General features: G+C 36.6%; 8 protein-coding genes and 1 long non-coding RNA gene across 12 annotated transcripts; 8 read left to right on the plus strand and 1 right to left on the minus strand.

Moving 5' to 3' along the window:
- Positions 1-231: 231 nt before the first annotated feature.
- LOC130508146 (putative DUF21 domain-containing protein At1g03270) lies at positions 232-3,635 on the plus strand. The gene is made up of 13 exons (XM_057003403.1): positions 232-608; positions 785-861; positions 1,010-1,093; positions 1,191-1,304; positions 1,536-1,619; positions 1,779-1,850; positions 2,055-2,122; positions 2,232-2,319; positions 2,395-2,468; positions 2,541-2,922; positions 3,087-3,133; positions 3,240-3,297; positions 3,423-3,635. The coding sequence occupies exons 1-13, from the start codon at positions 374-376 to the stop codon at positions 3,537-3,539; spliced, it is 1,500 nt and encodes a 499-aa protein (XP_056859383.1). The 5' UTR covers positions 232-373; the 3' UTR covers positions 3,540-3,635.
- Positions 3,636-4,315: 680 nt separating this feature from the next.
- LOC130508163 (uncharacterized) lies at positions 4,316-7,522 on the plus strand. The gene is made up of 3 exons (XR_008942745.1): positions 4,316-4,451; positions 4,550-5,272; positions 6,828-7,522. It is a non-coding gene; the product is annotated as an uncharacterized LOC130508163 (long non-coding RNA).
- Positions 7,523-8,325: 803 nt separating this feature from the next.
- Positions 8,326-11,924, plus strand: LOC108814190 (transcription factor efuD; the record flags this gene model as incomplete). The annotated part of the gene is given in 11 exon segments (XM_018586714.2): positions 8,326-8,463; positions 8,771-8,835; positions 8,928-9,050; positions 9,287-9,407; positions 9,524-9,637; positions 9,743-9,852; positions 9,952-10,135; positions 10,538-10,732; positions 10,986-11,207; positions 11,314-11,518; positions 11,605-11,924. Coding segments are annotated over 10 exon segments (1,431 nt in total). The 3' UTR covers positions 11,709-11,924.
- Positions 11,925-12,163: 239 nt separating this feature from the next.
- On the plus strand, positions 12,164-15,255 carry LOC130508171 (uncharacterized). 3 transcript variants are annotated; one of them, XM_057003464.1, is made up of 9 exons: positions 12,164-12,310; positions 12,631-12,695; positions 12,805-12,958; positions 13,080-13,732; positions 13,872-14,045; positions 14,125-14,241; positions 14,321-14,500; positions 14,588-14,634; positions 14,740-15,255. In XM_057003464.1, the coding sequence occupies exons 2-9, from the start codon at positions 12,648-12,650 to the stop codon at positions 15,047-15,049; spliced, it is 1,683 nt and encodes a 560-aa protein (XP_056859444.1). In that variant the 5' UTR covers positions 12,164-12,310; positions 12,631-12,647; the 3' UTR covers positions 15,050-15,255. The 3 variants fall into 3 exon arrangements, with proteins under 3 accessions (XP_056859444.1, XP_056859447.1, XP_056859449.1); XM_057003467.1 differs by having other exon boundaries at positions 13,083-13,732; XM_057003469.1 differs by having other exon boundaries at positions 12,215-12,310; positions 13,073-13,732.
- Positions 15,256-15,389: 134 nt separating this feature from the next.
- LOC130508165 (isoamylase 2, chloroplastic-like) lies at positions 15,390-18,853 on the plus strand. Of its 2 annotated transcripts, none has more exons than XM_057003455.1 (2): positions 15,390-15,557; positions 15,954-18,853. In XM_057003455.1, exon 2 carries the CDS (start codon positions 16,030-16,032, stop codon positions 18,673-18,675), a length of 2,646 nt encoding a protein of 881 aa, XP_056859435.1. In that variant the 5' UTR covers positions 15,390-15,557; positions 15,954-16,029; the 3' UTR covers positions 18,676-18,853. The 2 variants fall into 2 exon arrangements, with proteins under 2 accessions (XP_056859435.1, XP_056859438.1); XM_057003458.1 differs by lacking the exon at positions 15,390-15,557 and adding an exon at positions 15,580-15,709.
- Positions 18,854-19,071: 218 nt separating this feature from the next.
- LOC130495125 (uncharacterized) lies at positions 19,072-20,022 on the plus strand. Its single transcript, XM_056986257.1, has 3 exons — positions 19,072-19,141; positions 19,231-19,410; positions 19,490-20,022. The coding sequence occupies exons 1-3, from the start codon at positions 19,072-19,074 to the stop codon at positions 20,020-20,022; spliced, it is 783 nt and encodes a 260-aa protein (XP_056842237.1).
- Positions 20,023-22,068: 2,046 nt separating this feature from the next.
- LOC130495129 (uncharacterized) lies at positions 22,069-23,337 on the plus strand. The gene is made up of 5 exons (XM_056986271.1): positions 22,069-22,093; positions 22,171-22,231; positions 22,363-22,940; positions 23,033-23,222; positions 23,318-23,337. Exons 1-5 carry the CDS (start codon positions 22,088-22,090, stop codon positions 23,335-23,337), a joined length of 855 nt encoding a protein of 284 aa, XP_056842251.1. The 5' UTR covers positions 22,069-22,087.
- A 1,405-nt stretch (positions 23,338-24,742) lies between these two features.
- Positions 24,743-26,077, minus strand: LOC130508177 (sm-like protein LSM2). The gene is made up of 3 exons (XM_057003477.1): positions 25,919-26,077; positions 25,618-25,776; positions 24,743-25,014 (listed from the first exon to the last, which is right to left on the minus strand). Exons 1-3 carry the CDS (start codon positions 25,919-25,921, stop codon positions 24,895-24,897), a joined length of 282 nt encoding a protein of 93 aa, XP_056859457.1. The 5' UTR covers positions 25,922-26,077; the 3' UTR covers positions 24,743-24,894.
- A 215-nt stretch (positions 26,078-26,292) lies between these two features.
- Positions 26,293-27,103, plus strand: LOC130495147 (uncharacterized). The gene is made up of 3 exons (XM_056986320.1): positions 26,293-26,406; positions 26,526-26,715; positions 26,817-27,103. Exons 1-3 carry the CDS (start codon positions 26,353-26,355, stop codon positions 27,101-27,103), a joined length of 531 nt encoding a protein of 176 aa, XP_056842300.1. The 5' UTR covers positions 26,293-26,352.
- The last annotated feature ends 648 nt before the right edge of the window (positions 27,104-27,751 follow it).

The raw sequence follows: 27,751 nt of genomic DNA on the forward strand, positions 1-27,751 counted from the left end.
TTATTAGTTAATAAAAGTGATCTAAAAGACTCTATAGTAATATACACCATCTATCATGCTCTTAGAAACTCTTTTAACTATCTCTTTTTCTCTCAATTTTTTTTCATTTCTTTAATTTTAATAGAGTAAATCTGATTGAATAACCTGCAAGATGGTCTAACAACTAGAAAAAGTAAAACAAAAATAACTCTCATGCTGAATGCTGACATGTCAGTATGTTCATGAATCCACGTATCAAAAGCCATTCATCGTCTTCCTCTTTCTAGAATAAAACATCATCACATATCACAACAATACACACACAAGAGTCTCTCTCTTTGTTGTCTCTCTGCCAGCGACCAAATCGAAGCTTGATAACAAGAAGGCGTAGAAAATGGTTTTTCTTAGCACGTTGGTAGAAACAGCTTATTCGTTGAACAGCTTCGTCTTTGAGGCGGAAGACATTGTATTCGGTTCGCCCTGGTGGTTCATCGTCGTCGGTGTGGCGTGTCTCCTCGTTCTCTTCGCCGGGATAATGTCCGGGCTCACACTCGGACTAATGTCTCTTGGCCTCGTCGAGCTCGAGATTCTCCAGCAGAGTGGCTCCTCCGCCGAGAAAAAGCAGGCCGGTACGTTTTCTTTGATCGCAGTTAAAAAAATCACTGCTTACGTTAAGATTACTTACTTGCTTGATTAGTACTGGCTGTAAATAATAAAATTGTACACTCTCTATTGTTACTATTTTTTACTATTACCTCTGGAGTTGCATGAATTTGTTTTTTCTTTTTTTTTTTGGATATTGTAGCTGCTATCTTACCAGTGGTGAAGAAGCAGCATCAACTTCTTGTGACTCTGCTTCTATGCAATGCAGCTGCCATGGAGGTAAAAACATGATTTTAGTTACCCTCACTGTTCTGATTTTACAGCGAGATAAGTTACTAACTTTGTGCACCTCAGGATTAGGGGAATGTTTTGATATGGGAATCAATGAAGTTGGTACTTGATTCTTTTGTTTGTTTCCCTTTTTCAGGCCCTTCCTATATGTTTGGATAAGATATTTCACCCTTTTGTGGCTGTTTTGCTTTCGGTTACTTTTGTTCTTGCTTTTGGAGAGGTAACTTTCTTTATTATCTATTCTTGGTGTGTGTTAGTTTGTCTTTTATTCAGCACTTTCCATCTATAAGCTGATACAAATTGGAGTTTCATTCCAGATCATTCCGCAAGCTATATGCTCGAGATATGGACTTGCTGTTGGTGCTAATTTTTTGTGTCTGGTTCGCATTTTGATGATAATCTGCTATCCCATTGCGTACCCTATTGGAAAGGTGACGTAGTTGTTTGTTGTACTAATCTGTCTTTGTCATATCACTAAATGTCAATAAACCAGAAAAAGACAGGAAAATTGTTGAACCTTGCATTTACTTATTAAGAAGTGTAACTTGTTGAAATTAATTGTATTGATTATACCATCTAGACAAGTTGATGCATTTATAGATGCCAGTGTATAATGTAGCTGTGGTTATTTACTTCTTACCAACGTTTTTTATATGCCTCAGGTTCTTGATGCGGTGATTGGGCATAATAACACACTGTTTAGACGAGCTCAGCTGAAAGCTCTTGTCTCAATTCACAGCCAAGAAGTACGTAGTTTTCTGGTTTATGATATAATCAGAAAAAACACACACGTTATTGTTCTATGAACCCTGTCTGATTTGTGAAGTGATTTATTAAGTTACTTGATCATGGATAGTACTTGTGTTTCCAGCTTTCATTGACATGTTGTTTCTCTCCAAATATAGGCTGGTAAGGGAGGTGAATTGACACACGAGGAAACAATGATTATAAGTGGAGCCCTGGATTTGAGCGAGAAGGTAAAGACTTGTATTAGCCATGCTTGTATTGTACACTAATCTGAATAAAAGTTATGTTATAAATGAAATGGTTTTGCTTGTAACCCATTAATCCGGGTGTAGACTCTTCACTTCCATGAACAAATGTTGCATGAGACTGAGTATGGAGGATGACTTACTTTTATTGAAATGGTTTGCTTACGTTTTCGTTTCCTGGAAGTTCAGACTGCTGAGGAGGCAATGACGCCAATTGAATCAACATTTTCCTTGGATGTAACTACAAAGTTAGACTGGTGAGTTAAGAGTGGATATTTTTTGAAAAACTCCAGTTGGCTGATTAGTTCAAAAGTTAATGCTATAATACAAGCTCAGAGAGTAATCTAATCTATTTTCACATTGCAGGGAAACAATTGGGAAAATACTGTCTAAAGGTCATAGTCGAATCCCGGTCTACTTAGGGAATCCAAAAAACATCATCGGGCTTCTATTGGTGCTCTTCTAAAACTCTTTGCATTGCTTCATTTCACTTATTCTACTTTGATTACTTATGCTGCTATTATCCTAGGTGAAGAGTCTTCTAACTGTAAGAGCAGAAGCAGAGACACCCATAAGTTCTGTTTCCATCAGGAAGATCCCAAGGTATATCTTGCTTTCCTTAGCCGTTATATGTGAATCCGCATGTAAGTAACTTCCCACACGTTGCATTTGCAGGGTTCCATCAGACATGCCATTGTATGATATCCTCAACGAGTTTCAAAAGGGAAGCAGTCACATGGCTGCGGTTGTCAAAGTCAAAGACAAAGACAAGAATAATAGTAATATGCAGTTTCTGAGTCACGAAGAAACACCCAAAGAAAATATGAACATATTATACTCGTGTCATCCTCAATTGACAGCTCCTTTGATCAAGCATGTTGGTGAAAGACATGATGTTGTTGTTGTTGATATTGATATAGCACCAACGCTTAGGGGAATAAATTTCAAACACAACGGTATTGTGACAAGAGACTTGCCGCTTCTGTTGGAAGATAACGAGGATGAAGAAGTTATTGGCATCATCACGTTAGAAGATGTCTTTGAAGAACTTCTGCAAGTATGATCATATGCTTTTCTCATTTTTTTCTTCCCTTTTTCTGATTTGATCATTGCCTGTCTCTACGCTATGCCTATATTTACATTTATTCCACTTGATATGTTTTTCTTTTTTGAAACACCACTTGATATGTTTTTCATTTGGTGATTTTACTGGAAATGCAGGCAGAAATAGTGGATGAAACCGACGTTTACATTGATGTACATAAAAGGTATCTTAATGATATTTGCCTACGTACTTCTGAGTTAGTGACTCTATAGTTTACCAAAGAGTCACTAAAATGGCAAAACTGAATTATATTTTGAACATTATTTCAGAGTACGAGTGGCGGCCGCAGCAGCAGCTGTATCATCCATAGCACGTGCTTCGCCAGTGGTAAGCAAGAGCCTGATCAAAACCTTGATATCTAACTGAATCAAAGTTAAAGAAAAAAAAGTTGATGGTGTCCCTTTTGTGTGTGTGGGAGATGTATTGACTGTTTTTGTGTGTGTCACACACAGGAGTATCATCAAAGCAAGGGAGGAGTAACGGTGAAGAAGCTTGTGGGGAAAGAAGGAAGAAGTACGAAGAATAATTACACAACAAAAATCACGGAGCCTCTTTTATCAGGAATCTGATAGATAAAATTTTGTTTTATACCCCTCTTGTAAGGTTTAAGGTTCAGTGTCCTCTCATTAATCCTGCTGTATCACGTCTCTTAAACACGTACACTAGATACTGACCCGCCCTTCCGAAGGGCGGGTATATTCTCAATTTTTTTTACTATGTTAATCTTTTGTATATTTTCCAATATATTTAGAAATGTGTGATTGTTTAGAGATGAGTTGATATTTCTTTGAGATATATATATATATATATATACTGTGTAGTGTTAAATACACAATCCGGTTTCATTTATTTATTTTTAAGTTTCTGTTTTGTTTGGATCCCAATGTTAATAATGTGATTATTATAAAAAATTATATTCTATATCGTAATTTTTGAAAAAAATATAATAACTTCATTGGTTTATTAATATTTGGCTTGAAATGTTATTTCTAAATTTGGAATTTTTTCTGATGTCGACCTCTAAATTTGAAATTATTTGTTTACATTCATTAATAAAAATGGTTAGTGAATCAATATTTAAATAACATTAAATACGTGTGCATGGATTTTGTTGGGTTTAAAATCTAATTTGCAAAATGGCTTTAGAAAACAGTAATACTATGTTATGGAATTTAAAAGACCTTATAAAATGACTGTGCATGGATTTTGTTGGGTTTCAAATCTAATTTGCAAAATGGGCTTTAGAAAACAGTAATAATATGTTGAGAAAATGTTATCTTCGAACAGTGAAGATAAAATATATAATATTTTGCTGTCTGAAAATTCATTTTATTAGTGTCTTTAAGAAAAAAAATATGAATCGACAAAAAACTTTGCGATATGTCCAAAGCCAAGTTTTCTTCTTGGACTCCTTTCTTCTTTTCTGTTTGAAGAAAGGAAATCAATAGGATTGTGAGCGCATGCAATCGAAGCTAGAATCGGTAAGCTTTTGTTTTGATTAAAGGATTGTGCAGATCTCGTTTTGTAATTTTTTTCTTTCTATGTGCTCTTTCTGATTTTTTTTTCTATACATGCGAAGCTCGTTTCCGATTTGGAACAAATGGTCACTAATACAAAATCACCCATGGTCCAGATTCGTGCGAAGCTCTTTTAAGTAAATGTGATGAAAGGCGAAGACTTATGGAACAACCAGACGAAGAAAAAGTTTCAACTACAATGAAAAGATAAGCTTTCTTGTTTTTTGGAAATCTCGTTTTGTATTTTTGTTTCTCTGCTATAAACTCAGTTTTTTTCTATACATGCAACAATATATAGGATGGGTTTTCGAAATAAAATAGATTGATTGGTTTTTGAAATATTTTTTCTCTCTGATTGTTTTCTGATTAATGTTTTAAAAAAAAAATCAGTGAAGTACGGTATCTGGATAAAATTCAAGGGTTGCGTAGATGAAGATGGAAGTCTAAAACAGTAAAGATAAGCTGTCTACTCTATCTATTGTCCTAAAGTTATACAATACAATGGACTCAAAGCAGATATATAATGTTACAAATATTAATATGGTATTATATTAACGATTGCAGGTTATATATGGTGTTGTACTTGGAATCATTACAATGGTTGCACGGATGAAGCTCGAAGTCTAAAACAGTAAAGATAAGCTTTCTCCTCTATCTATTGTCCTAAAGTTATACAATACAATGGACTCAAAGCAGATATATAAGGTTACAATACTGATATGGTATTATATTAACGATTGCAGGTTTAAACCTAAATACATACATAAATACATAAATAAAACCATGTAAGTAAGGAAGCATAGTTTAGTTATCTGAATATAAAGAAATCTAAATAGTATACATACTTAGCCTCGACATTAGTCACGAACTTGTTGCACTTCTCACACCAAAAGGCTGGAGTTTCTGTGTCGCCATTGTTTGCCACTTCAAAGGTTTTATGGTTGAGATTACAACCAAAATAAAACCAACCGTAATCGATGTCTATAGCATCAATTGTACACACTACTTTGCATTTCCCAATCTGTAAAATGCGAAACGAATTGGATTAGGGCGAAAGGGTATAATGTTATTAATATACACGCTTTAAAAAATATATAAACTGTTATTAGGCAAAAAAAAAAAACAACCTGAGTAGTCCTCAACACTTCAACAATGGTTTTATCTTCAAACTCATTCCAGCTCTGACTTTGAAAAACAGTTGTTTTATCCTTTTTAGCAACCTGATTATCATCTTCTTTGGTTGCAACAATAGACATGGATGATTCTTCATATTTGAAACTGTAAAACAGGCCCGACATATCATGTTGTGATAAACATATTTATATAATGTAGGGAATAGGTATCTAAAACGTACGCTTCTATTAAGTCAGAGGACTCCTTAATTTCTGGATTGATCAACATTTGAGACATATCATATGCATTGGAGACTTGAAGAACTCCTGTGAAATATTGACATTATTCTCTAAACAATTTAACCATGTCTATTTTTAATAATTAAAACCTTAGAATTTTGATTTTACCTTTAAATGTTCCCAGCTTTGCAAACTTTAGCAAACAAACAACAACTCCTTTGTGTGCTTCTTCACTATAGGTTTCCATCATCTCAGCAAACTTACCCCATAGACAACAGGCAATTCGTTGATCACTGTAAAAAGTGGATCAAAAAAAAATTCTCAGATATGAAAAAGAGAATATTAAACTTAAAATATACTGAACCATCATAATAATATACAAAAGAACTAACTTTATGTCTCTTAGGGTGAAATCGATTTTCTTTCTTTCCTCTCCATCTTGGCACCGTATAGTTAGTAGATCTCCAACATTCATTGCTTGCCCAAGAACATCTTCATAAAAAAATAATATGACATAATTTTATTGCAGATATACAAAGTAATAAATAACTAAAGCATTTAATATAGAATTAGTTACCAAACAGTAAATTCGGTTTCATAGTCCCACTCAATATGGTATCGAACTCCATCAATGAGTGAAACATATCATCATTCTCGATATCACAGTTTGTGATTTTTGTCTGGCCAATGAACGTAATCTTATACATGTGGTTGCTTACTCTCCAATTGTTCTTTACAGGAGTCACCGACATGTTTTCAATGGTCTTCCACTCACCAATCACACATTTACTACCCAAACTCATCAACTGATTATGTCTACATGTTGCGTAGATTTTATCACCCTGCAATAAAAATATATAACAGAGCTTTAGTATGTGAATTTTGAGACAAAATAAGAAAATGTAGAAGTATTAATAATGTATTTACCTTTGAATCAGCAAAGATGATTTCGAGAGATTCACCAAATGCAGCGTTGATTTGTTTCCAGGTGTGGATCGTTTTCACCTGAATGCACCAGTCGCTTCTGCGAGGCTTCAACTGTGAAAGGTAAGATATCTTTTGTGATGGTTTCATTTTTACTAATGAGAAGAATGCTGTTTTGATGAGTTAGTCGTTTCAGTAAGGGTAGTAGATATAGGGAAGATTATAAATGTGTAGGTCGTAAATTTAAAGAAAATATTTTTTTTTTAAAAAGGTATCTATGGCAGAATATGCCAAACCTGATATCGATTTTAGTTTTGATTTTTAAAGAATATTTTTTTTTTGAATTCGAGATTTTAAATTTTGACTGAGAAGTAATCTTTGGATATCTTGTTGTTAGTAGTTGGTTTGAAAATTTGTTTAAATTGGAACTGCTTTGCCCATTATCTGATTTCGTGAATATGGCTACATGAAAATAGGATGAGAGTTTGTTTAAAAAATAGTTATTAAATATAGAGTTTTTTTATTTTTTTATTATTTTTTAATAGTTCGTGAGTATGGGTACATAATTTTCGGAAGTGGGTTTGTTTGGAGAGGAGTTATGGAATATATTTCAGAATATTTAGTTTTCTGGTTAAAATATTAAACGAATTTCATATTTCATATTTGTATCTTGTAAGATGTCTGGTTCTTATTTTTATTCATTGTATAAGTGTATCTTGTGATTACAGAGAACTTATTATAGAGTTTAAGTGTTTGATATATTTAGTGTTTAAAGATTTGTAAGATGATTTGTTCAACTTCGTTTTAGTGTTAGCAAACAAACTACATTGACTTAACATGTGATGATAATAATTGTTTGGGTATATGTGGTGGTTCAGTATAAATTGGTATATCTACTGGTGACTCATAGATATTGTAATTTATGTCATCATATGTATTGTTCCTGATTGAAATCTTGATCAAAAAATTACCTACAATTAACATATGCTAATTGCTATTTTGATATTTTTTTGGTATAGGGTTATGTTTCGAAGCTTTTATTGATCATTTGGCAAAGATAGCTTTAAGATTTGTTATATGGTGATGAGATGAGGCAAAAGAAATATCATCATTCTCGTTGACTTATGATGAGACATATCATCATTCTCGTACATATCATCATTCTCGTACATATAGTAGGTAGTTAAGTTGGTCTTTTTTTGCTTGTCTAAATTATCCTTACTGAATTTTTTAAAAATAGACAAATCCATAATGGCACAAAAAGTAATATGCCAGGTAAAAGTGAGGGTAAATTCAAAAAAAGGATCCTGAATTAATAATATTGATTTGTTGTATGTTTGTTGTCTGTGCGAAGTTGAAATAATGGAAGAGTTTTGTAAACCGGGTTCGACATTCCAAAGCATCAATGGGTTTGATCTATGCAGGACTTCTTGTTCTGAAAGGCCCATTTATTTGGGCTTATAACTAAACTAAGCCCGATAAGTTTGGGCGGGTTTGGGCTAGACATGAAATATTTCAAAAAGGAAGATGATGGATGTTAAACGAGAGAGAGAGAGAGGGAGAGAGACGGCGTCTCTAGTTGTTGTTCGTCGAGAGACTCTCGCCCAGCGCCGCGTTCTCTCTCTCCTCTCCGGTAAACCTTGGTCGATTTTCACCAATTCCGATCATCCGACTCATTGTTTTACATCCCAAACTCTCGCGTATGCTTTCCCTAATGCTGCTGCTTCTATTTCTCAGTCTGATTTCCATTTTTTTCCCGTATTGCGCGATCATGGTTTCTCCGAAATTAGGGTTTCCGTTTGAGCTCTTCATTTTTCTGAATATCCCCACTTACCTTTGTGTTTGATTTGGTTTGAAAATTAAAAAAACTTCAGTCTCTTATGATATGGATTTATGATCTTGATTCCGAGCTCTGTTTTAAAGTTTTAATCTTTCTGTATCAATCCAGATTTTCTTTTTTTTTTTGCATTTAAGATAATACTGTTTCCTTGACTTGGTAAGTGTCAGTGTCCTGGTTCCATGGATAATAAAGGCCCAGTGCAGAAGACAGTTGTGCTCGAGCCGTTTATCAAGTATCTCTTTCTTATACCTTTCAAACCCTTTTTTTTTACGTCTTTGTCTAACTCTGCCCTTATTCAATTGTAATTGCATTTCCTTTTTGTAGGTTGGTGAGGCTTTTAGCAAGGGCGTTCTATGATGATTATACTACCAAAAGCGATAATCAGCAGAAAACTGCTAGAAGTGACAATAGAGGGATTGCCGTTGTGGTACTGGATGAGCTTACCAGGTTTGTCCACATATCTCTTTCCTTTTCTATCTCCAATGAGCCAGTCTATTATTGTGAACTTCGATAACACTTTAAACCTGTCGCAATAGTTTCTAAACAGCTTTTTTTTAGTCTAGTGTAATTATTAGTTTTGTGTGAGTAAGGGTAGGTTATCTTTTGGAACTTGATTATGTGATGTTTGAGGTTGATATTGCTTAGTTTGGGTATTTAAACCCGCTGACTTTCATTTCTGGTAGGAAGCAATGGGTGAGAGAAGAGGACTTGGCTAAGGAGTTGAAGTTGCACGCTAAGCAACTTAGAAAAATTATACGACACTTTGAAGAACAAAACTTGATCATGCGTGACCACAGGAAAGAGGTCTGTGCAGAAAAAAAAACTATGTTCTTGTTTTGTATTTTGAACCACATTTTTTCTACAATGTTTGCTTGTCACTTCTTTCCTTACTCTGCTCTTTTATTGATTCTTATTAATAGACTGCAAAAGGTGCAAAGATGTATAGTGTTGCAGTAGCTGCTACAACTGGTGGCCGAGCAGAGGACAAGGTTAAGTTCCATACCCACTCGTATTGCTGCCTCAATTATCCACAGGTCTGCTTCATGTCCCTATTACTAATTCTTTTCAGTTCGCTGTTTTACCTTTTAAATTCGGACTGCCCAGTACGTTATTGAACTTGCACGTCTTCTCTTTTTCAGATATATGATGTTGTTCGTTATAAACTGCACCGGATGAAAAAGAAGCTAAAAGATGAACTAGAAGATAAGAATACTGTTCAAGAGTATGGCTGTCCTAACTGCCAGAGGAAGTAAAGTCCACTGCTCTTTATGTTCTTATAAAATTTATCTACATTTATGAATTGAATAATCTTCATTAAACCCTGAATATATTCTCGGTTCTGATTTAGATATAATGCACTGGATGCCTTGAGACTAATTTCTATGGAAGACGATGCTTTTCATTGTGAAAATTGCAATGGTGAATTGGTTGTGGAATGTAACAAGCTAACTTCAGAAGAAGTAGCAGATGGAGATGATAATGCAAGGAGACGGCGGCGAGAAAAACTAAGAGATATGCTTCAGAAGATGGAGGTCTGTGTATACTGTTTTATCTTTTCACTTCAATGTTCTAGAATTTGTTAAACAGAAATTGTATCACCGTTGCCGTTCCATCATTTTCACGACGTCAGAATGATTTATGATCTTGATTAGTCTACTAGGATATCTTAAATGACCATTGCTAGAAATTGCAAATTAGAGTAGCTGCAATTAAATGTCTCCTTGGCGGTTGGGATGATGTTCGTGGTTGGTATGATGTTATGTTTACTTTTGATAAGTAAATGTTAACTGTTGCTTCAGTTCATGGCTTATATTCTATTTAGCATTGGTTCTGTATTATCGTTTTCTGGTTTAAGAATAATTTGGCAGCAAAAGGTGATGTTGGTTTATGCGTTGCTGATTGTTAGCGACTAACAAATGGAGTATAAACTGCAGGTTCAGATAAAACCTCTGATGGATCAAATAAACAGAGTAAAAGACCTGCCAGTTCCCGACTTTGGATCTCTTATCGCATGGGAGGCTCGTGCAGCTATTGCTGCTCGTGAAAATGGCGAGCTTAACCCTAATGATCCTTTGAGGTCACAGGGTGGGTATGGTTCAACACCAATGCCATTTCTCGGAGAGACAAAGGTGATAATCAGTTAAATTTCTCAATGCGTATTACAAGGTTAATGCTATTATGGAAGATGATGCAATGATATTGTTATAGAATGCCCCTTTTCTTTCTCCATTTGCTCATGTTGAAGCTTACATCAATCTGCAAACTTATACTGTGTTATAAAAGCTGGTGGTTGTAGTTTCCGTTTTTAGGAATAGGTTTGCTTCAAAGTTTTCACTGGATTTTCCTGTTTCATTGATTTCTTAAATCTTGCATGGCTGCTAGGTTGAGGTTAACCTTGGTGAAGGAAAAGAGGATGTCAAAGCTAACGGTGGAGATTCTAGTCTGAAAGTGTTGCCTCCATGGATGATCAAGCAAGGAATGAATCTGACGGAGGAACAAAGAGGAGAGATGAGGCAGGAAGCAAAGGTTGATGTTGGCTCATCGAAACTTTCAGATGACAAGAAATCAGCCATGGAAAGTGGCGATGATAAAGATGTGTTGAAGGCATGGTTTTACAGAATTTCTTTGCGACTATATTAATTGCCACAGTAAAGCATCTTCCGGATTGTGTTTCCAGAATCTTGATACATTTTTTTTTTTGGTAATTCAGGATGAGTATGTCAAAGCGTACTACGCTGCTCTGATACAGCAGCAGCAAGAATTAGCACAGAAGCAGAGACAAGAAGAAGAAACTGGAGGTGAAGTAGTAGCCCCTGACAGTGATTTGGCATCGACATCCTCAGATCGTCAGGTTGGTATGAAGTCGAAACGCGAAGAGGAAGAAGATGAATGGGAAGAAGAGCCTCCAGTTGCAGGTCAGTACATAAAAATTCAGATAGTAGCTAGTAGATCATATTATAGAAACAATGAATATTTACTAAAACATGTAAAAAAAATGCAGTTGCAGGAAATGGAAACTACAAGGTGGACTTGAATGTGGAAGCAGCAGAGACTTCAGGTGGTGAAGAAGAAGAGGAAGAAGACATCGACTGGGAAGAAGGCTGAAAGGAGATAGATAGATCAATCATTGGTTCATTGAATAAAGGTCGATTGTGAACTGTGCATCTTGTGAACTATAAGAAGGTGGTAGCTTAGTAAGTGGGAGAATCTTGTCATCATCATCTACACCAAATATAACTCCTCGATTCAGACTAAACAAAAATAGTTTGGAAGACATATACCAGTGTTTTGTTTTAAAAATTTCAAATAGTTTGGAACTTATCCTCTTTTTTTTTGTTCCATAATAAAAGGATAAATCTAATGAGAATCATAAACATAATTTCATCTAGAAAAGATTTAGAAATGAATATAGAAGAAGAAGCCAATCAAAATCTTGTCAAAAAAAAAAGGTTATAACTTATAACCATTGGTTGTTCTGCATGGACCTTAACATTCGCCGAGAAACCCCAAGCCAGTCAAAGTCATTATCCTGACGAAAATACCCCCGAACGTGCTTCAAAATTACAGGCCAAGTCCTCTGTTTTATTTTTCTTCATAAAAAACTTGCCAAACACGAAGCACACTGAATTGTTCTTCTTCCTTCCCTCACAGCCACAGCTCTCGCGGACGATCTCTCTCATTCATCCTGAATCCAAAATCTGGGATAGGTTCGTGCTATATCTGCTTCGTTTGTCTCTGTAAACCACAAAAGAATAAAAATTGAGGAAACTGAATCGTCGGTTTCCCTGTTTGTGTTTTTTTTTTTGACGTATTGTTTTGTTTGATCATTTCATGAAATGATCATTTCATGAAATGATCCACTCGGTTCTCGACGACTAACTTTTTTCTCCTTTTGATGAATTGATCTTTGTTATTCGGTACTAGAAATCTTAGGTGATACAAGAGTTGTGAGTTATAGTGTTTTTTATGATTCGAGGAAACACTAATAAGACGTTAATAAAGTTTAATCCTTTTGATGGTTCTACAGAGCTTCCTTCACTGCTGATGGGTTTCACATCTGTTTATCGATCTCTCACGGAGATATTTCCTCAGGTGTATAAACAAACTAATCGTTTCGTCTTCTCCTAAAGTCGGAAAATTTTCATTCTTTTTGTGTGTTTGTAAATCTCCACATTTTACAATTAAAATGTTTCCACTGCAGATTGATGCACGAATGTTGAGAGCTGTTGCAATTGAACATCCCAAGGATGCTGATGAGGCTGCTGCTGTGGTTCTCTCTGAGATCCTTCCTTCCTTGCCCCCTCTTTCTACTCACTCTCGGAACAAGGCCTCTCCAAGTGTTTCAGCGCGTCAAGGTACATCCTTTAGCCCTTTGAAAAAATAATAATCTTTGCTGCTGCTGCTGCTGCTCTGGCTTGTACATTCATCCACACCTCAAGGTTCTTGTTTGATAAGCTACTTTGTTTAAGTTTGCAGTAGAACGTGGTTTGCTTGCCTCCTCTTCTTCTTCAGAAACTATCCCCTTGGTTATTGGTCCTGGCCACGGTACCAGTGCTCCAAGTACTAGATTGGTCTCTGGTAGGATCTCGCCACTGATTGTTGGTCCTGGTGTTTTCCGCAAACATGTCGAAAGTGAGGAGCAAGTCCAATCTTTAGGAAAGGCTCCTGGAAAAGAGCACGGAGGAGACTATGATTTCTTTGTCAAGTCTTTTGATGTTCCCATCCTCCCAGAGGATGATGATCTTAACTCAGTGGTCCACGCTGTCCCACAAGAAAACCTCAAGTCTACTAGAGATTTTTGGCAAGAGCTTGGTGGTTCTCATATGACATGGAATCAAACAGATTCAATCACAAGCGTTGGTTCACTGAATGCTGCACAGAAGGGATCATGTTTTGAAGTTGGGACTGGGAGTAAAAATGACCAGCCGTCAAAGGGTTCACTGGCCAGTGAAAACGGTGATACTGAATCAAAGCGTTCACTGGCTAGTGTAAATGGTGATACTGAATCAAAGCGTTCATTGGCCTGTGTAAATGGAGATACTGAATTAGGTAGTGCTTTCAGCTCATCAACTCATGGCTGCAGTGTTGATCACCTTGAAGAGATTTTCCAAGACGCCAAAACTAACAAGGTACTGACACTCTTTACGCCTGTTAAAATGTTTTCCTTCTGTTTCACTTGTTCTGTGGCTCCATTTTTCCTTTTTCAAATATGAGAGCGTGTGATAGATACTGAGACATGATTCTTTTTGTCATTGTGCAATGATGTAGAGAACCTTGCTCGCTGTGATGGACTTGGTTATGAATCTGATGAAAGAAGTTGAACTTGAAGAGAAGGATGCAGATAAGTCAGAGTTAGAAGCTGCTAGGGGAGGTTTGGACACTCTTGAAAAGGTTGAGGAGTTCAGGAAGATGCTGAAACATGCCAAGGAAGCCAATGACATGGTGAGGTTATTTTATTACCTGTGCTCTTTTTTTTTGTATGATGGCATGGAAAACTAATTTGCTATTATGATATTTGCAGCATGCTGGAGAAGTATATGGAGAGAAGTCAATTTTAGCAACTGAAGCAAAAGAGCTTGAAAACCGATTGCTCAAGTTATCAGAAGAACGAAGCAAATCTCTTGATGTACTTGATGAGGCATGTTAGATCAGCTAACTTACCTTTTTCTGTGTTTCACACCGAAGAGAGATTTATGTAATTGTACGTTCTTTTGTAGATGCGTGAAACTCTTGAGATAAGACTAGCGGCAACATTGGAGATGAAAAAGGCTGCTGAGCAAGAAAAGAAAGCAAAAGAAGACTCTGCGCTTAAGGCACTTGCTGAACAAGAGGCCATCATGGAGAAAGTAGCCCAAGAATCAAAGCTTCTTCAGCAAGAGGCAGAGCAAAACTCTAAGGTAAAATTTCACTGTTGTAATAAAACTTTACAGATAACTCTCTTCTCAGTGTCTCATTCATTCCCATACTCTTTTTCCTTTTTGCAGCTTCGAGAGTTTCTTATGGATCGTGGTGAGGTCGTTGATTCCTTACAGTAAGTCCCCATTCTCGACTTGACAAACGTACATTGGTCCATTGTTTTCCTGTGGATATTTGTTACAAATGGATCTCTCTAATCTCTGCTTGGTTCTTTGAGCAGAGGAGAAATATCTGTCATATGTCAAGATGTGAAGCTGTTGAAAGAAAAATTTGACAAGAGTGTGTCAACAACAACAAAATCAGTTACCTCAAGCCTGACTAGTTCACGTGGATCATCATCTATGAGGAGCTTGGTGCTTGAGAATCCTGCTGAGCTGTTGAATGGAATTTTTGAAACCTCAAGCAAGAACAAGAGCCCAGAAGAAGAAGAAGAAGAAGAAGCATCTTACTACATGAAGAAAGAGAAAAATGATCGTAGAGAGCTTCTTGAAGATGGTTGGGACATCTTTGAGAAGGATATTGAACTTTAAGGTGGGGTTGGTGGCTTGGTGATGAAGGAAAGGGCTGGTATTGAAATAGAAAACGCTATAACCTAGAGAATAAAATGGATTTGTGACCATGTTTGGATCAGGGATTGTATGAGCTTTTGATTCTCTTGTGTGTTTGAAACCTAAACCAGATCACTTATGAGCTTTAATAGTACTACAGTATAGCTTTGTGCAAGATTTTTATCAAATCCACAAAAAGTAAAATATGTTTAGTAGTACTCTTTTATGTGGTCGTGGGACCTACACAGCCTAGAGACTCCAAAACCAAACAAAAATAAGAAAAGGCTTTAAACATGGGCGGTCCGTTGAGAGAAGCCATAAAACTTCGAAAAAAGAAAAAGACAAAACCTTTCGGACACTCCTAAAAATATCATAAACTGACGGACACACTCACTCACAGATGGGTATTCTCAGATTATCTATGTCTCAATAGCAATCTTAGAAGAAGCTCGTGTTCTGCTTCGGTGGCGTTGATGATGCTTACGCGACAGTAAGCTCGACTTTCTCTCTTTTTTTTTTTTTTTTAATTAACACCTTTGTCTCTTCTTTACGCTTTCTTTTGTTCCCTAAAGTGTTTCGATTTATCTTTGATCACTGGGACTTCTTGTTAATGTTGGTTCCTACTACTTCATCTCCTTCCAGGTGAAATGTCCATTTTTTTTTTCCAAAAAAAAGGGAAAACTTTGCTAAATTGGGTTTAGTTTTGGGATGGCTACTTAGCTGATTCGATGCTCCATTCTTGCAATCTCAGATCAATTTTCTTGATTTGAGTTAATTGGTTTCTGTTTTTGTCTTTCATTCAGTTTAATTAGAAGAGCTTTGCTGTTTGATCTGTCCTCTTAACAATAATAACATAAGATGTTTGTTGTTCTGCTTGTGCTTTCAGGGATATATTCATTGCCTAGATTGCTAAAGCTTTTAGGGAAAAAGAGAGAAGCTTTGTGCCTTTTTTCTTTAAAAAAATGGCTGTTTGGTCACCATCAGCTGGGATAGGATCTTGTTGTCTTCTTAACAATGACATCACTGAAACATGGAGGTTTCCTTCTGTCTGTTTTCCAGCGTGTAAGAACAAGACTAAACGCGGATCTGAGACACTGAGAGTTACAAGAAAACATATCTCAAGGGATTTGGTTACAAGTGCGTTGCAAAGTTATCATCATCGGTTGAGTAAGATTCGTGCTTCAAAAACTTCTACCGAACTGAAAGAAGAGGTATCTACAAGAAGCGCTAAGGTTGATGACCTAAAGAAGAAGGTAACAACAACATCCTATTTGTTCAGGACCAAGTCTGGTGCTCTTGTTAAAGTTAAAGTCGAAAAGAAGAGGGAGGAAAAGTACAGTATCATGGTTTATGTCTCATCCTTGGAACTGAGTAGTAGTAGTCTGGTGATGGTTTGGGGTGTCTACAGGTCTGACTCTTCTTCTTTCTTGCCTCTTGATTTCGAGAGCTCCTCTCAAGATTCACAAACCCACACAACGGAAACTCCCTTTGTTAAAAGCTCCTTGTCTGATGATGAGTTAATGCTTGGGCTAGAGTTTGATGGGAAAGAGTCTCCTTTCTACCTATCGTTTCGCCTGAAGGATCCGAATGGTGTAGAAATGCTGACTCACAGGGACACATACTTCTGTATCCCGGTTGGTTTTACTGCTGGTCGTCCTTTGCCACTAGGCCTGTCCCCTGGAGCAGATGCTGAGTCGTGGAACTTCGCCTTCTTTTCAAGAAACTCGAAGAGCGTGGTTTTATGCTTGTATGATGATACCACAACCGATAAGCCTGCTTTAGAGCTTGATCTTGACCCTTATGTCAACAGAACAGGTGATGTCTGGCATGCTTCAGTTGAGAAGACATGGGAGTTTGTTAGATATGGGTTCCGTTGCAAGGAATCATCTACTCACTCTGAAGAAGAAGAAGAAGATATTGTTTTGGATCCATACGCCACAGTTATTGAGAAATCCATCTCTCAGAAGTTTCTTGGAAGCTTATACAAAAACCCTTCCTTTGATTGGGGAAGAGATGTGTCTCCAAACATACCACTGGAGAAACTCATCGTTTACAGGTTGAACGTAAAGGGCTTTACACAGCACAAGTCCTCCAAGTTGCCGACTAACACAGCAGGGACTTTCACCGGTGTAGCTGAGAAAGTGAACCATTTGAAAACACTTGGAGCCAACGCTGTTCTCTTGGAGCCAGTGTTCTCCTTCTCCGAGCAAAATGGTCCTTACTTCCCATTTCATTTCTTTTCACCAATGGACATGTACGGCGCAGCTAACTCGATGAAAGAGATGGTAAAGAGACTGCACAGTGAAGGGGTTGAGGTGCTTTTGGAAGTAGTTTTTACACATACTGCAGACTCTGGAGCTCTCCGTGGCATTGATGACGGTTCTTATTATTACAAAGGAAGAGCTAATGATTTGGATTCCAAAAGTTACTTGAACTGTAACTTTCCTGTTGTTCAGCAGTTGGTTCTAGAGAGCCTGCGTTATTGGGTGACTGAGTTTCACGTAGATGGGTTTTGTTTCATCAATGCTTCCTCTCTCTTGAGAGGCGTCCACGGTGAGCATCTCTCTCGTCCTCCCTTGGTTGAAGCAATATCTTTTGATCCACTCCTTGCAGGAAGAAAACTCATTGCTGATTGCTGGGATCCATATGACATGGTCATGGTGACAAAGGAAGTACGGTTCCCTCATTGGAAGCGATGGGGGGAACTCAACACAAGATACTGTCGAGATGTGAGAAACTTTGTGAGGGGAAGAGGCCTTCTCAGCGATCTAGCTACTAGAATCTGCGGAAGCGGTGACGTATTCACAGATGGAAGAGGTCCTGCTTTCTCCTTCAACTACGTTTCAAGAAACTCAGGACTCTCTCTTGTGGACTTAGTCAGTTTCAGCGTTGGCGGCGGCCCTGAGCTAGCGTCAGAGCTAAGCTGGAACTGTGGGGAAGAAGGAGCAACGAACAAATCAGCTGTTCTTCAGACAAGGCTGAAGCAAATCCGGAACTTCTTGTTTATACAGTACATTTCGCTTGGAGTCCCTGTGCTCAACATGGGAGATGAATGTGGAGTCTCTACAAAAGGATCGCCGTTGCTGGAATCACGGAAGCCCTTTGACTGGAACATGTTGGCGTCAGCTTTCGGTTCACAGATCACGCAGTTCATCTCTTTCATGACTTCGGTTAGAGCAAGGAGAAGCGATGTGTTTCAGAGGAGGAACTTTCTGAAACCTGAGAACATTGTTTGGTATGCAAACGACCAAACTACTCCGAAGTGGGAAGACCCTGGTTCCAGATTCTTGGCGTTGGAGATCAAAGCAGAGACAGAGGTAGAAACAACCGCGTTGTTACCTGTTGAGCCAACCGAGCCAAAGAACAATGACCTGTTCATTGGGTTCAATGCAAGTGATCAACCTGAGAATGTTATTTTACCTTCACTTCCTGATGGAAGGGAATGGAGGCGGTTGGTGGACACAGCTCTTCCTTTCCCAGGGTTTTTCTCTGTTGAAGGAGAGACAGTTGTAGCAGAAGAAGAAGAAGAGATGTTACAACCAGTGATGTATGAGATGAAGCCGTACAGTTGCACCCTTTTTGAAACCATCAATGCTACTACTGCTTAGAAACTCAAATTGTGATCTTTTTGTATATGTTGAATATTGTGTTATCATGTTTGAAATAAGATTTATTTAATCAAATCAATTAGACTACAAGATTTCCGCAGATCAGTGATCATTCTAACAAATGTAATTACCGGTTCTGATAAGAGGTGTCCATGAAATGAAACATGCCTTTTATGGATTCAAAGGATTAACCATTTTCTTATTTCATTATATATATAAGGAAAGAAGATATTCCCCATGATTTAAGTGAATAAAGATGGTATGTATTTCTTTCATTTAGTGTGTGATAAGATTTGATTTGATGCTTAGGGTTTGTAACCTTGAGCAGTTACATAGCCGATTCTATAAGTAAAACTCATTCTCTTTTGTTTTTTCTTTGAAACGTGATCTGCAAAAATGAACAAAGGCAGCTCCCCAAAATGTCAGGATAAATCAAAGGAGATGGAGAAACCGAAGAAACTCAAAGGTAAAGTGTTTTTTTTTTCTGTTCCCATCAGAAAATTTCTTATTAAATAAAATTCACAATTCCAAAGTTTCTGATCCTCTGATGAACAGAGGACTCTGCTAAGGAGACCGTGGAACACAAGCAAGTTCCAGAGAGTGAGAATCCGAAAACAGATGCCAAAGAAGAAAAAGAATCTGATGGAACTTCAGACAAGAAGGATAAAAAGGAGAAGAAGAGTTGCTGCAAAAAATGCAAGGCCAAAGCAAAGTTGATGAAGCAAAAACTTAAAGGTGAGTGTGTGTGTTTTGTTCCCATCAGAAGTTTAAAAGTTCACAACTCTAATTTTTTTTTTGTCTTTGTGATGAACAGAGGAATCTAATGAAGAGGATGAGAAACAAAAACAGAAAACAGAGAAGGCGAATGAGGAAAAAGGATCTAAGGTAACTTCAGATGTGAAGGCTGAAAAGGAGAAGAGCATCATAGCATGGCGACACAAGAGTACAAAGAAAGATAAGAGTCATGGTAAAAACTCCTTCAGCGTCAACCCTCCCTGTCAAACCGCTAGGTCTATGTACCACGGTGGACCCAACTTTTCAAACCCGTGGAACATGTACGCACCACCGAGAGTTATGTATCCGGCATTTGCGAAAGGGCCAATGTACGGACAATGTGGTGGTGGTGGTGGTCCGTTTCAGCAGCCATACCAACCCATGAATCCAGCTGCAATGTATAGAGGTGCTATAATGTCACCGTATCCGCCAATGGCAGCAGCAGCAGCTATGTATCCTCCTCCCTATTGGCAAAGCAGACCGTACACAGATGCTAATCCTATCACGCGTTACACTACCTACCGTGACAATTACACAACCTACCGTGACAATTACTCTTACTTCTTCATCTAAGTTCCTCTTAATTATTAGTCCTTATGTTTTTTCCTCTGTTTTGCTTTTTTATCTAACAGAAGAAAAAAAAACTAAGGCATTTCTTTTGTAGACTCCAAAGAGGGAACAGATAATCCTTTGATAAAAGATAATGAAACGAGATTCATTCCAAACCAAGCCATTACATGAAAATGAAAAAAGTAACAAGGCTTGTCAGATCAAAAGATTTTTAAGTTAATCAATCATCCACCTCTAGCCTCTCTTCGAACAGCATCTTGGAGTAAATCAACATCGACTCCATCAGGAGGTAACTGCACGTATCTCACCACTGATCCTCTGATGAAACCGTTTCTCACCGACAGCTACACAATTCACCAGAGAAAAAAGAACCATAAGCAAAATACTCTTTGAGAAGATTCTTAAAGATAGGAGAATTGAAGGGGCAGAGATGCAAATATTAAGCTAAAAACATTTGAGTATCATTCCACAGACAAATTGCAAAGAAATTGCAATTCTAAGTAAGACTTGACAAATCTCAACGGCTACACAAGCTGAAGTATCCAAGCAGAAATCGTGGTAAAACATGTCAACTGGGACCAACTTAGTTACTAACTCATCACCTTAGACTCCCTCTGCGTCTGTAGATGGAATCAGTAATTTCACCTTAAAAGCTTCTCAACGTTTGTTATAGGCTTATAGTAAAAGCTAGAACACGTACGAGATATACATAAACTAAAGAATACGTCACAAAAAGTAAGAAAGAGAGACCAGTCTTTAAACTTTCACAAATTCATCAACAAGGAAGAAAAGCAAATATAGCAACATAGAGAGAAAGAGAGACCCGCTCTAACACCAGAAAACAAAGTCACACCTTTTGCTACTGGATAAACCCTAAAGTAAATATTAAAAAGAAATGTATATTTACATTTTAAGTAGAATGTATTAAAAGATATTATCAAAATGTAATCTAAGAAAAAGATAATCAAAACTATCTTTTTAGATATTTTTTTGAAAGTATTAAAATAGTTACTTAGACATGATATATATTTAATAACAAGTAAATTAGTTGTATGAGAAATAATAGGAAGAAATAAATATAATGGTTCAACCTAGACTATTTACAAGTAAATAACAATGTTTTTGTTTTAATAGTATTGACTATATTCTTACCCACACATTTAAAAACATGAAACTATATTTTCTACAAAATTTAGTTTAGTAAAAAAATAATATTCTAAGGAATTAAAATTATATTAAGTTTTTGTCTCTTTCATATACGTAAAACTAGTTTAATTTTGTTTTGTGATAAAATATTTATTTTTGTTTTAAGTTAAAATTATTGAAGCTACAGAGTAAAACTGAGTTAATGTTTTAAGGCTAAAAATGAGTTAATATTTATGTATATTTTTAATAGATTATATAAATAGTACTTTTAAAACAAAATTGTTATAGTAAAAATAGAAAGTATAAAAAATTAAATTATGTAAAGAAATAATATTTTCATTTGTGGTGATGCATTAGGTTAAAATGATCAAATATGCAAATAAGTGACATAAATCGTGATCACACATATATATAATATTATTACCATTTTTTGCTTTAATAAGATAAATAGATATACACTTACTTTATCCGATCACCATATATATACAATAATGTAAATCATCCTAAACATATATACAATAATGTAAGTTATGTAAATAATACTTTTTAAAACAAAAATGTTATAGTAAAAATAGAAAGTATGAAATTTTAAAATTATGTAAAGATAAAATATTTTCATTTGTGGTGATGTATTATATGTTAAAATGATAAAATACGTAAATAAGAGACGTAAATCGTGATCACACATATAAATAATTTTATTACCATTTTTTTGCTTTAATAAGATAAAACTTACTTTATCCGATCACCATATATATACAATAATGTAAACCATCCTAAACATATATACACCAAATATTCACAGTATATACTAAGCTCGATATGCAAGCATATATCAATAACCTATAAGGCTATATATAGTTACAAAACCCTAAAGAAAACTTACAGCAGAAAAACAAAAGAAGCAGAAGCTAATACAAACATGAAGGTGTGTATACATATTCCAATTTTCCAAGCGTAATCAAAAATATTTATCTCTTTTTGAGCTTATTCCATCTCTTGCAGCTGCTAAGTTTGATTCGAACTATAAAGCAAAACGTCTTAAACCATGCAAAGGAGTTCAAAGGTTTGGTTACACGATAAAACCTTTTCAATCTTCATCTTCATAGAATTAATGTTTTTCAATATCTTCATACAATGTTGTACATAATATGTTTTTAGTTAAATTATATTTAATAAAAGCAACAAATCTTGCAGGTCATTTCCGTTGTCTAGGAGCTCAGGTCTCTTCTGAAGTCCAAGACATCTGTACAAACTCCTTCGCCTTCTATGAACCATCTCATGACCCGAAACCACCAGAAGCCGATGAGGACCTCCGGTTTGATAATGAAGACGTGGTGTTCAGTGGATTTCTAACGATCGAGACGCTTGGTGAAGAACCTGAAACACCAAGATTCACTTCCGTTGAAGAAGAAGATGTAACCGGAGCACAAAAAGATATTGCAAAGCTCTTAACTAAGAAGCTAGACAAGCTTCTTGAGGAATATCGCGAGTATAGTAGCAGTAAGCAAGTCGAGAGATCGAAGAATGCAGAAGGAGATAGAGAATCAGTTGACGTATGTCCTTCACAAGGTTATGATCGTATTGGCTTTACAAAGAGAAGCAAAGAAGTAATGACGAGAAAGGATTTACTTACAAGCCTCTTCAAAAGAAGAGAGGCAGTAGAAGGAGAGTGTAATACCATGGAGAAACATGGCCAAGGAGATTTGATTAAAAGTGTGTTCGAGAACCTCCAAAATGATGATTATATGCACAAGAAGAAAGACATCAGAAAGGTTCAGTCTCTCTATTTCTTTTTAATCTTTCAAGTGTTTTCAAATGTCGATACGTCATCAACAGTATTATGAAAGTTTTTTTTTGGTTATAGAATGTTCAAATCTTCCGGAGTAGAGTCCATCCTGTTCTCTGTACAAGTGCAAGAGACGATAAGGAGATAGATGACAGCAGAAGCTGCACCAACCTCAAGGATCCTCCTCTTAACGGAGGGTTTCTTGTTTCAAGTTCCATCTTGGAGCCGAACAGGAAAAAGGAAAAATGGATCAAGACTGACGCAGAGTGTAAGTCAAGATCCTATAGATAGAACATTGAACACTATTCGTTTTTATTTATGTCTTTCAAGAGTTCTCATGTCGCGTATTTTTTTTTTTTGCAGATCTTGTTCTGGAATTTTGATGAACAACTTTGATTGTTTAATAGATAGTAATTTTATAGATTACATGTAAGCTTGATTGGAGACTACTTTGATTGTGTAACATCAATAGAGGTTTGCTGCAATTTGTGTTGTTGTTCATCAAAAAAAAGAAAAAAAATGATGAACAACAACACAAATTGCAGCAAATCTCTATTGATGTTACACAATCAAAGTAGTCTCCAATCAAGCTTACATGTAATCTATAAAATTACTATCTATTATTGTGTTGCAAAATGTTATGTAGTCTAGTTTAAGCCAATTAATGATAAATTTTTTATTCTACTCAAATTTTACAGTTCAAAGTAGTGTTAAACTGCTCATAATTATCACATCTCGGCTTCAAAACGAATCACTGCTGCAACTAAAATGCCTAACCGATGATATACGACATGACCCACACTGTTTCTTGAGCTTGAGCTCTAATTAATAAAGATTAGAACCTATGAAACTCAACATAGAGAAATCACTAGAAACAAAGGTGTTGAACTTGATGTTTCTTAGACCAACCAGATTCAATCGTTTCCAGTGTCACTGATTAAGACAGAAACAAACAGAAAGGAAACCTAAACTACTAAGAAAGTAAACACATATCATATCATCTTTTATGTAGACTACTTTATTGCAAATTCTTTAACAAAAAGAAAGCAAACACTACCAAAGGGCACTGAAACAATTGATTGATTAATCATGACCAAAGTTCACAAAAAGCTAAAGCCAACGTAGAAATTCAATACCTTCCTTGTAACCTATCACTAAGCTTTAGTATCTTATCTCTTCTTCCTTCTCTACTTAGCCACCCAAGAAGAGGCAATAACACTCCTCAGTCGCCTTCTACATAACTAAACTCCCACTTAGACTCCATCTTCATCAGCAAAAGAACAAACATTCTTTACACACAGGAAGCGTTTTCAATACATCAAACAAGAAGAAGAAGCAAAGAGATCCAAAACCGTCGGTTGCATATGAGCGCGGATTGGGCCCATGTACGCACCACCGAGAGTTATGTATCCGGCATTTGCGAAAGGGCCGATGTATGGACAATGTGGTGGTGGTGATCCGTTTCAGCAGCCATACCAACCCATGAATCCAGCTGCAATGTATAGAGGTGCTATAATGTCACCGTATCCGCCAATGGCAGCAGTAGCAGCAGCTATGTATCCTCCCTATTGGCAAAGCAGACCGTTCACAGATGCTAATCCTATCACGCGTTACACTACCTACCGAGACAACTACTCGTACTTCCTTTATCTAAGTTCCCTCTTAACCAGTCCTTATGTTTTTCCTCTGTTTAGCTTTTTTTCTTAACTAACAGAAGAAAAAAATTAAAGGAAAGAATAAATACATTTCTTTGTAGACTCTAAATGCTTTTTTTTTGTTTCAAAGAAATAAAAGAGAACAGATAATCCTTTGATAAAGAGAATGGAACTAGGTTCATTCAACATCAAGCCATTACATGAAAAAAAGAAAAAAGTTTCGAGTCTTGTTGATCAACAGATTAATAAAAGTTTAGAGATACAACGGTAGGTTTTTTGCGAAAATCATCCACCTCTGGCCTCTCTTCTAGCTGCATCGTGAAGTAAATCAACATCGACTCCATCAGGAGGTAGCTGCACGTACCTCACCACTGATCCTCTGATGAAACAGTTTCTCACCGACAGCTACACAATTCACCAGAGCAAAAAAAAAATCCATAAGCAAAATAACTCTTTGAGAAGATTCTTAAAGTGTGATTTGAGTGCCAGAGATTTTTTTTAAAAAATATTAAGATATAAACATTGAGGTTCATTCCACAGACAAATTGCAAAGAAATTGTACTTCTGAGTAGACTTGACAAATCTCAGTGGCTACACAAACTGCAGTATACAAGCAGACACATGTCTATTGTTACTAACCTATCAATTTCTAGACTGTCCCTTGACGTTTGTAAATGGATCAGTAATATCACTTTAAGAGCTTCTCAACGTTGGTCAAGTAAAAACACGAACACGAGATGTAAATAGCCCAATAGACTACGTTCCACAGAAAACCTAAGTGGTAACAAAAAAAAAAAGCAAAGCTCGGTGGTTTAAAACACATAAGCAAGGGCCAAGCTTTACGCTTTTTCAAATTCATTAACAAGGAAGAAAAGCAAGTGTAGCAATAACACAACTTTTGCTACTGCATAAACAGCAATTCAAGCACATAAAACAAAGAAAAAAAGGCCAAATTCAATGAATACCAAATTAAAACCATAAATTCAGAAACTAAAGTAATCGGCTTACCATGTGAGGGTACTTGTCCTGATCAACAACACGAGTGTTCTCGAGCTTGATATTAAGGTACTGATCCACAGAATGAAGTGTCCCTCTGATTGCTAAATCGTTCTTCAGCTCAACCGTCACTTCTTGTCCCACCAAATCCTTGAAGTACGAGAAGAACAACTGCACCCATACCCAGAGACAAATAAAAAAAAAGACAAAATCAAAAACCCTAAACGAAGAAAGAAGAGACCTTTGTGTTAGGTCACAATTAACAAATCCAAAAAAACTCAGATTCAATTGAAAGAGACAGAGAGAAAGTTACCATTTTTCTCGGCCTGCAGATTCCTTCCTCTGCTCTCGACAATTAAACAACGAAGAAGAAGGTGAAGGTGAAGGTGAAGGTGAGGGTTGGGAGAGACTTTCGAACTACTTCTACTTCTCTCGAATGGAGGAGGAACTATTTACCCTAAAGGAATGATGGGCCAATTGCGAGTGTACGAAACAAAATGGTTATTTATGTAATTATAAAAACCTCTGGGGTATGCGTTTGATAATTAAAGTAATATAGGCCTCAAAGGGTAAAATAATTTAAAAAAACTCAGGTGTGTCTTTTCCTGAGCAGCCAAAGGCCAAAGAACAAATATTTACACCTAACATCTGGCGCTATATATAATACATTCCTGGTTGCTGACGGCTTCCTCCTTTTTGTTTATGGGTTTGTGAAAAAGAAAAAAAGACGAGGAGTTCAGGTTTTCTATGGCTTCTCATAGCTATCCAATTCATGGTTTTAGTGTTCAAGGAATCACCAAGGTTAGTGTTTTTATCTCTGTTTCAGTACATGTAAGTAAATCCTTTGAATACTTCCCACTCTCTTCCTCTTTTGAGCTTTTTTTTTTTTTTTTTGTTTTTGATGTCTATTAATGATTTAGAAGAGCCGAGCTTATCTGGTGAATTCTGGAGTAAGAAGACAAGAGAGCATAATACCTGAAAACTCTTTTGACCTGAAGATACAACACTTGGGGGAGCCGCCGTGTAAAGCTTTTTCTTCTTTGAGAAACTGTAATCACTTTATGGAGTCTGACTCCAACATGTTGAAGCACAGGCTCTTAGATGTTCATGGTATGTCTCTGTGTTGTTTTTGCTACTGATTTTAAAACCAATTTTTATCAGTGGTTTTTCTTTTTTTTTATGTTGACATGAACTGATTCTGTGTTTTAAAGAGACAAGACAAGAGGAGGTAGTTGAGTTCCTTTTATCTACTACAGAAGACGAACTCAAAGAAAGAGGTGCTAAAATGTCTCTGTTATCTAACTTGAATCAAGAACAGATGAAGCCTCTTCTGGATGTCATGATTCATAATCAAGAATTCTCCATTAACCCAGATGCTCAAATCCTCTTCTCAAGTAGCAGATCTGAGTTGAACGATATGGTCTCCATTGCAGCCAAGTTGAATAAGTCAGATAGATGGAGAAAGCTCTCACTGCTTGTACCTCAATCTCAGAGGTAATTTTAATTCTTCATTTGCAACTTAGATCCATATCTACAAACTCATCTCCTCCTCTCTCTCTCTCTCCTCTCTCTCTTGTTCAACAGAATTGGACAGTGAGGTACTCATAGAGACTCTGCAACCAGACGAGGTTAATCTCGATGCAGTTACACACTAGCTCCTCAGAAAACTAAGGCCAAGCAGCTTACACGAAAGAAACATAATCCGAAGCTGAGAGATAGAGAGAATGATCTCTACAAAAGAAACCATCTCCATGCGTGTGAGAGCCTCATCTCTTTGATGATAGGCAGTGAACAACATAGACAAACCACAATGCTATCTCTTAAAGAAAATCATCATCACGTGGAGAAGACCTCTCTGAGCTTTTGACTCAGCTGTCAATAGGCTTTGCTGAAGTGGCATCGCCGTGTTCTTCTCTGTGGTCTGTAGTGCTGCTTCCGGGCGAGTGCCCTTTTGTGCTAACAAGGTCTTCGACGCTGGCCTTAGTTAAGTTTGGTATTGCTTCCGTGGGCGGTGAGTAGGCAGGGAAGCCATAGTTGGTATCAATAGGAAAGCGATCAAAGGCGAAGAAACAACAAATAGAGTTGAGAGAAGAATCAAGGATGTTTACTTCAGAGCTGCAACAGTTATCGTTATGGTAGCACTTAG

The sequence above is a fragment of the Raphanus sativus genome, chromosome 1 (genome assembly GCF_000801105.2).
Source record: "Raphanus sativus cultivar WK10039 chromosome 1, ASM80110v3, whole genome shotgun sequence".
NCBI lineage: Eukaryota > Viridiplantae > Streptophyta > Magnoliopsida > Brassicales > Brassicaceae > Raphanus > Raphanus sativus.

Coding starts and splice junctions, on each gene's coding strand:
- LOC130508177 (XM_057003477.1), bottom strand. Junction 25,015..25,617: donor AGGACAAGTACCCTCACATG/GTAAGCCGATTA, acceptor TGAATTGTGTAG/CTGTCGGTGAGAAACTGTTT.
- LOC130495147 (XM_056986320.1), top strand. CDS start 26,353: ATGGCTTCTCATAGCTATCCAATTCATGGTTTTAGTGTTCAAGGAATC. Junction 26,407..26,525: donor GTGTTCAAGGAATCACCAAG/GTTAGTGTTTTT, acceptor TTAATGATTTAG/AAGAGCCGAGCTTATCTGGT. Junction 26,716..26,816: donor CAGGCTCTTAGATGTTCATG/GTATGTCTCTGT, acceptor TGTGTTTTAAAG/AGACAAGACAAGAGGAGGTA.
- LOC130508171 (XM_057003464.1), top strand. CDS start 12,648: ATGGGTTTCACATCTGTTTATCGATCTCTCACGGAGATATTTCCTCAG. Junction 14,242..14,320: donor CTCTTGATGTACTTGATGAG/GCATGTTAGATC, acceptor GTTCTTTTGTAG/ATGCGTGAAACTCTTGAGAT. Junction 14,501..14,587: donor AGGCAGAGCAAAACTCTAAG/GTAAAATTTCAC, acceptor TCCTTTTTGCAG/CTTCGAGAGTTTCTTATGGA.
- LOC130495125 (XM_056986257.1), top strand. CDS start 19,072: ATGAACAAAGGCAGCTCCCCAAAATGTCAGGATAAATCAAAGGAGATG. Junction 19,142..19,230: donor GAAACCGAAGAAACTCAAAG/GTAAAGTGTTTT, acceptor TCTGATGAACAG/AGGACTCTGCTAAGGAGACC. Junction 19,411..19,489: donor GATGAAGCAAAAACTTAAAG/GTGAGTGTGTGT, acceptor TGTGATGAACAG/AGGAATCTAATGAAGAGGAT.
- LOC130508146 (XM_057003403.1), top strand. CDS start 374: ATGGTTTTTCTTAGCACGTTGGTAGAAACAGCTTATTCGTTGAACAGC. Junction 609..784: donor CGCCGAGAAAAAGCAGGCCG/GTACGTTTTCTT, acceptor TGGATATTGTAG/CTGCTATCTTACCAGTGGTG. Junction 1,094..1,190: donor TTGTTCTTGCTTTTGGAGAG/GTAACTTTCTTT, acceptor GTTTCATTCCAG/ATCATTCCGCAAGCTATATG.
- LOC130495129 (XM_056986271.1), top strand. Junction 22,232..22,362: donor CCATGCAAAGGAGTTCAAAG/GTTTGGTTACAC, acceptor CAAATCTTGCAG/GTCATTTCCGTTGTCTAGGA. Junction 23,223..23,317: donor GATCAAGACTGACGCAGAGT/GTAAGTCAAGAT, acceptor TTTTTTTTGCAG/ATCTTGTTCTGGAATTTTGA.
- LOC130508165 (XM_057003455.1), top strand. CDS start 16,030: ATGGCTGTTTGGTCACCATCAGCTGGGATAGGATCTTGTTGTCTTCTT.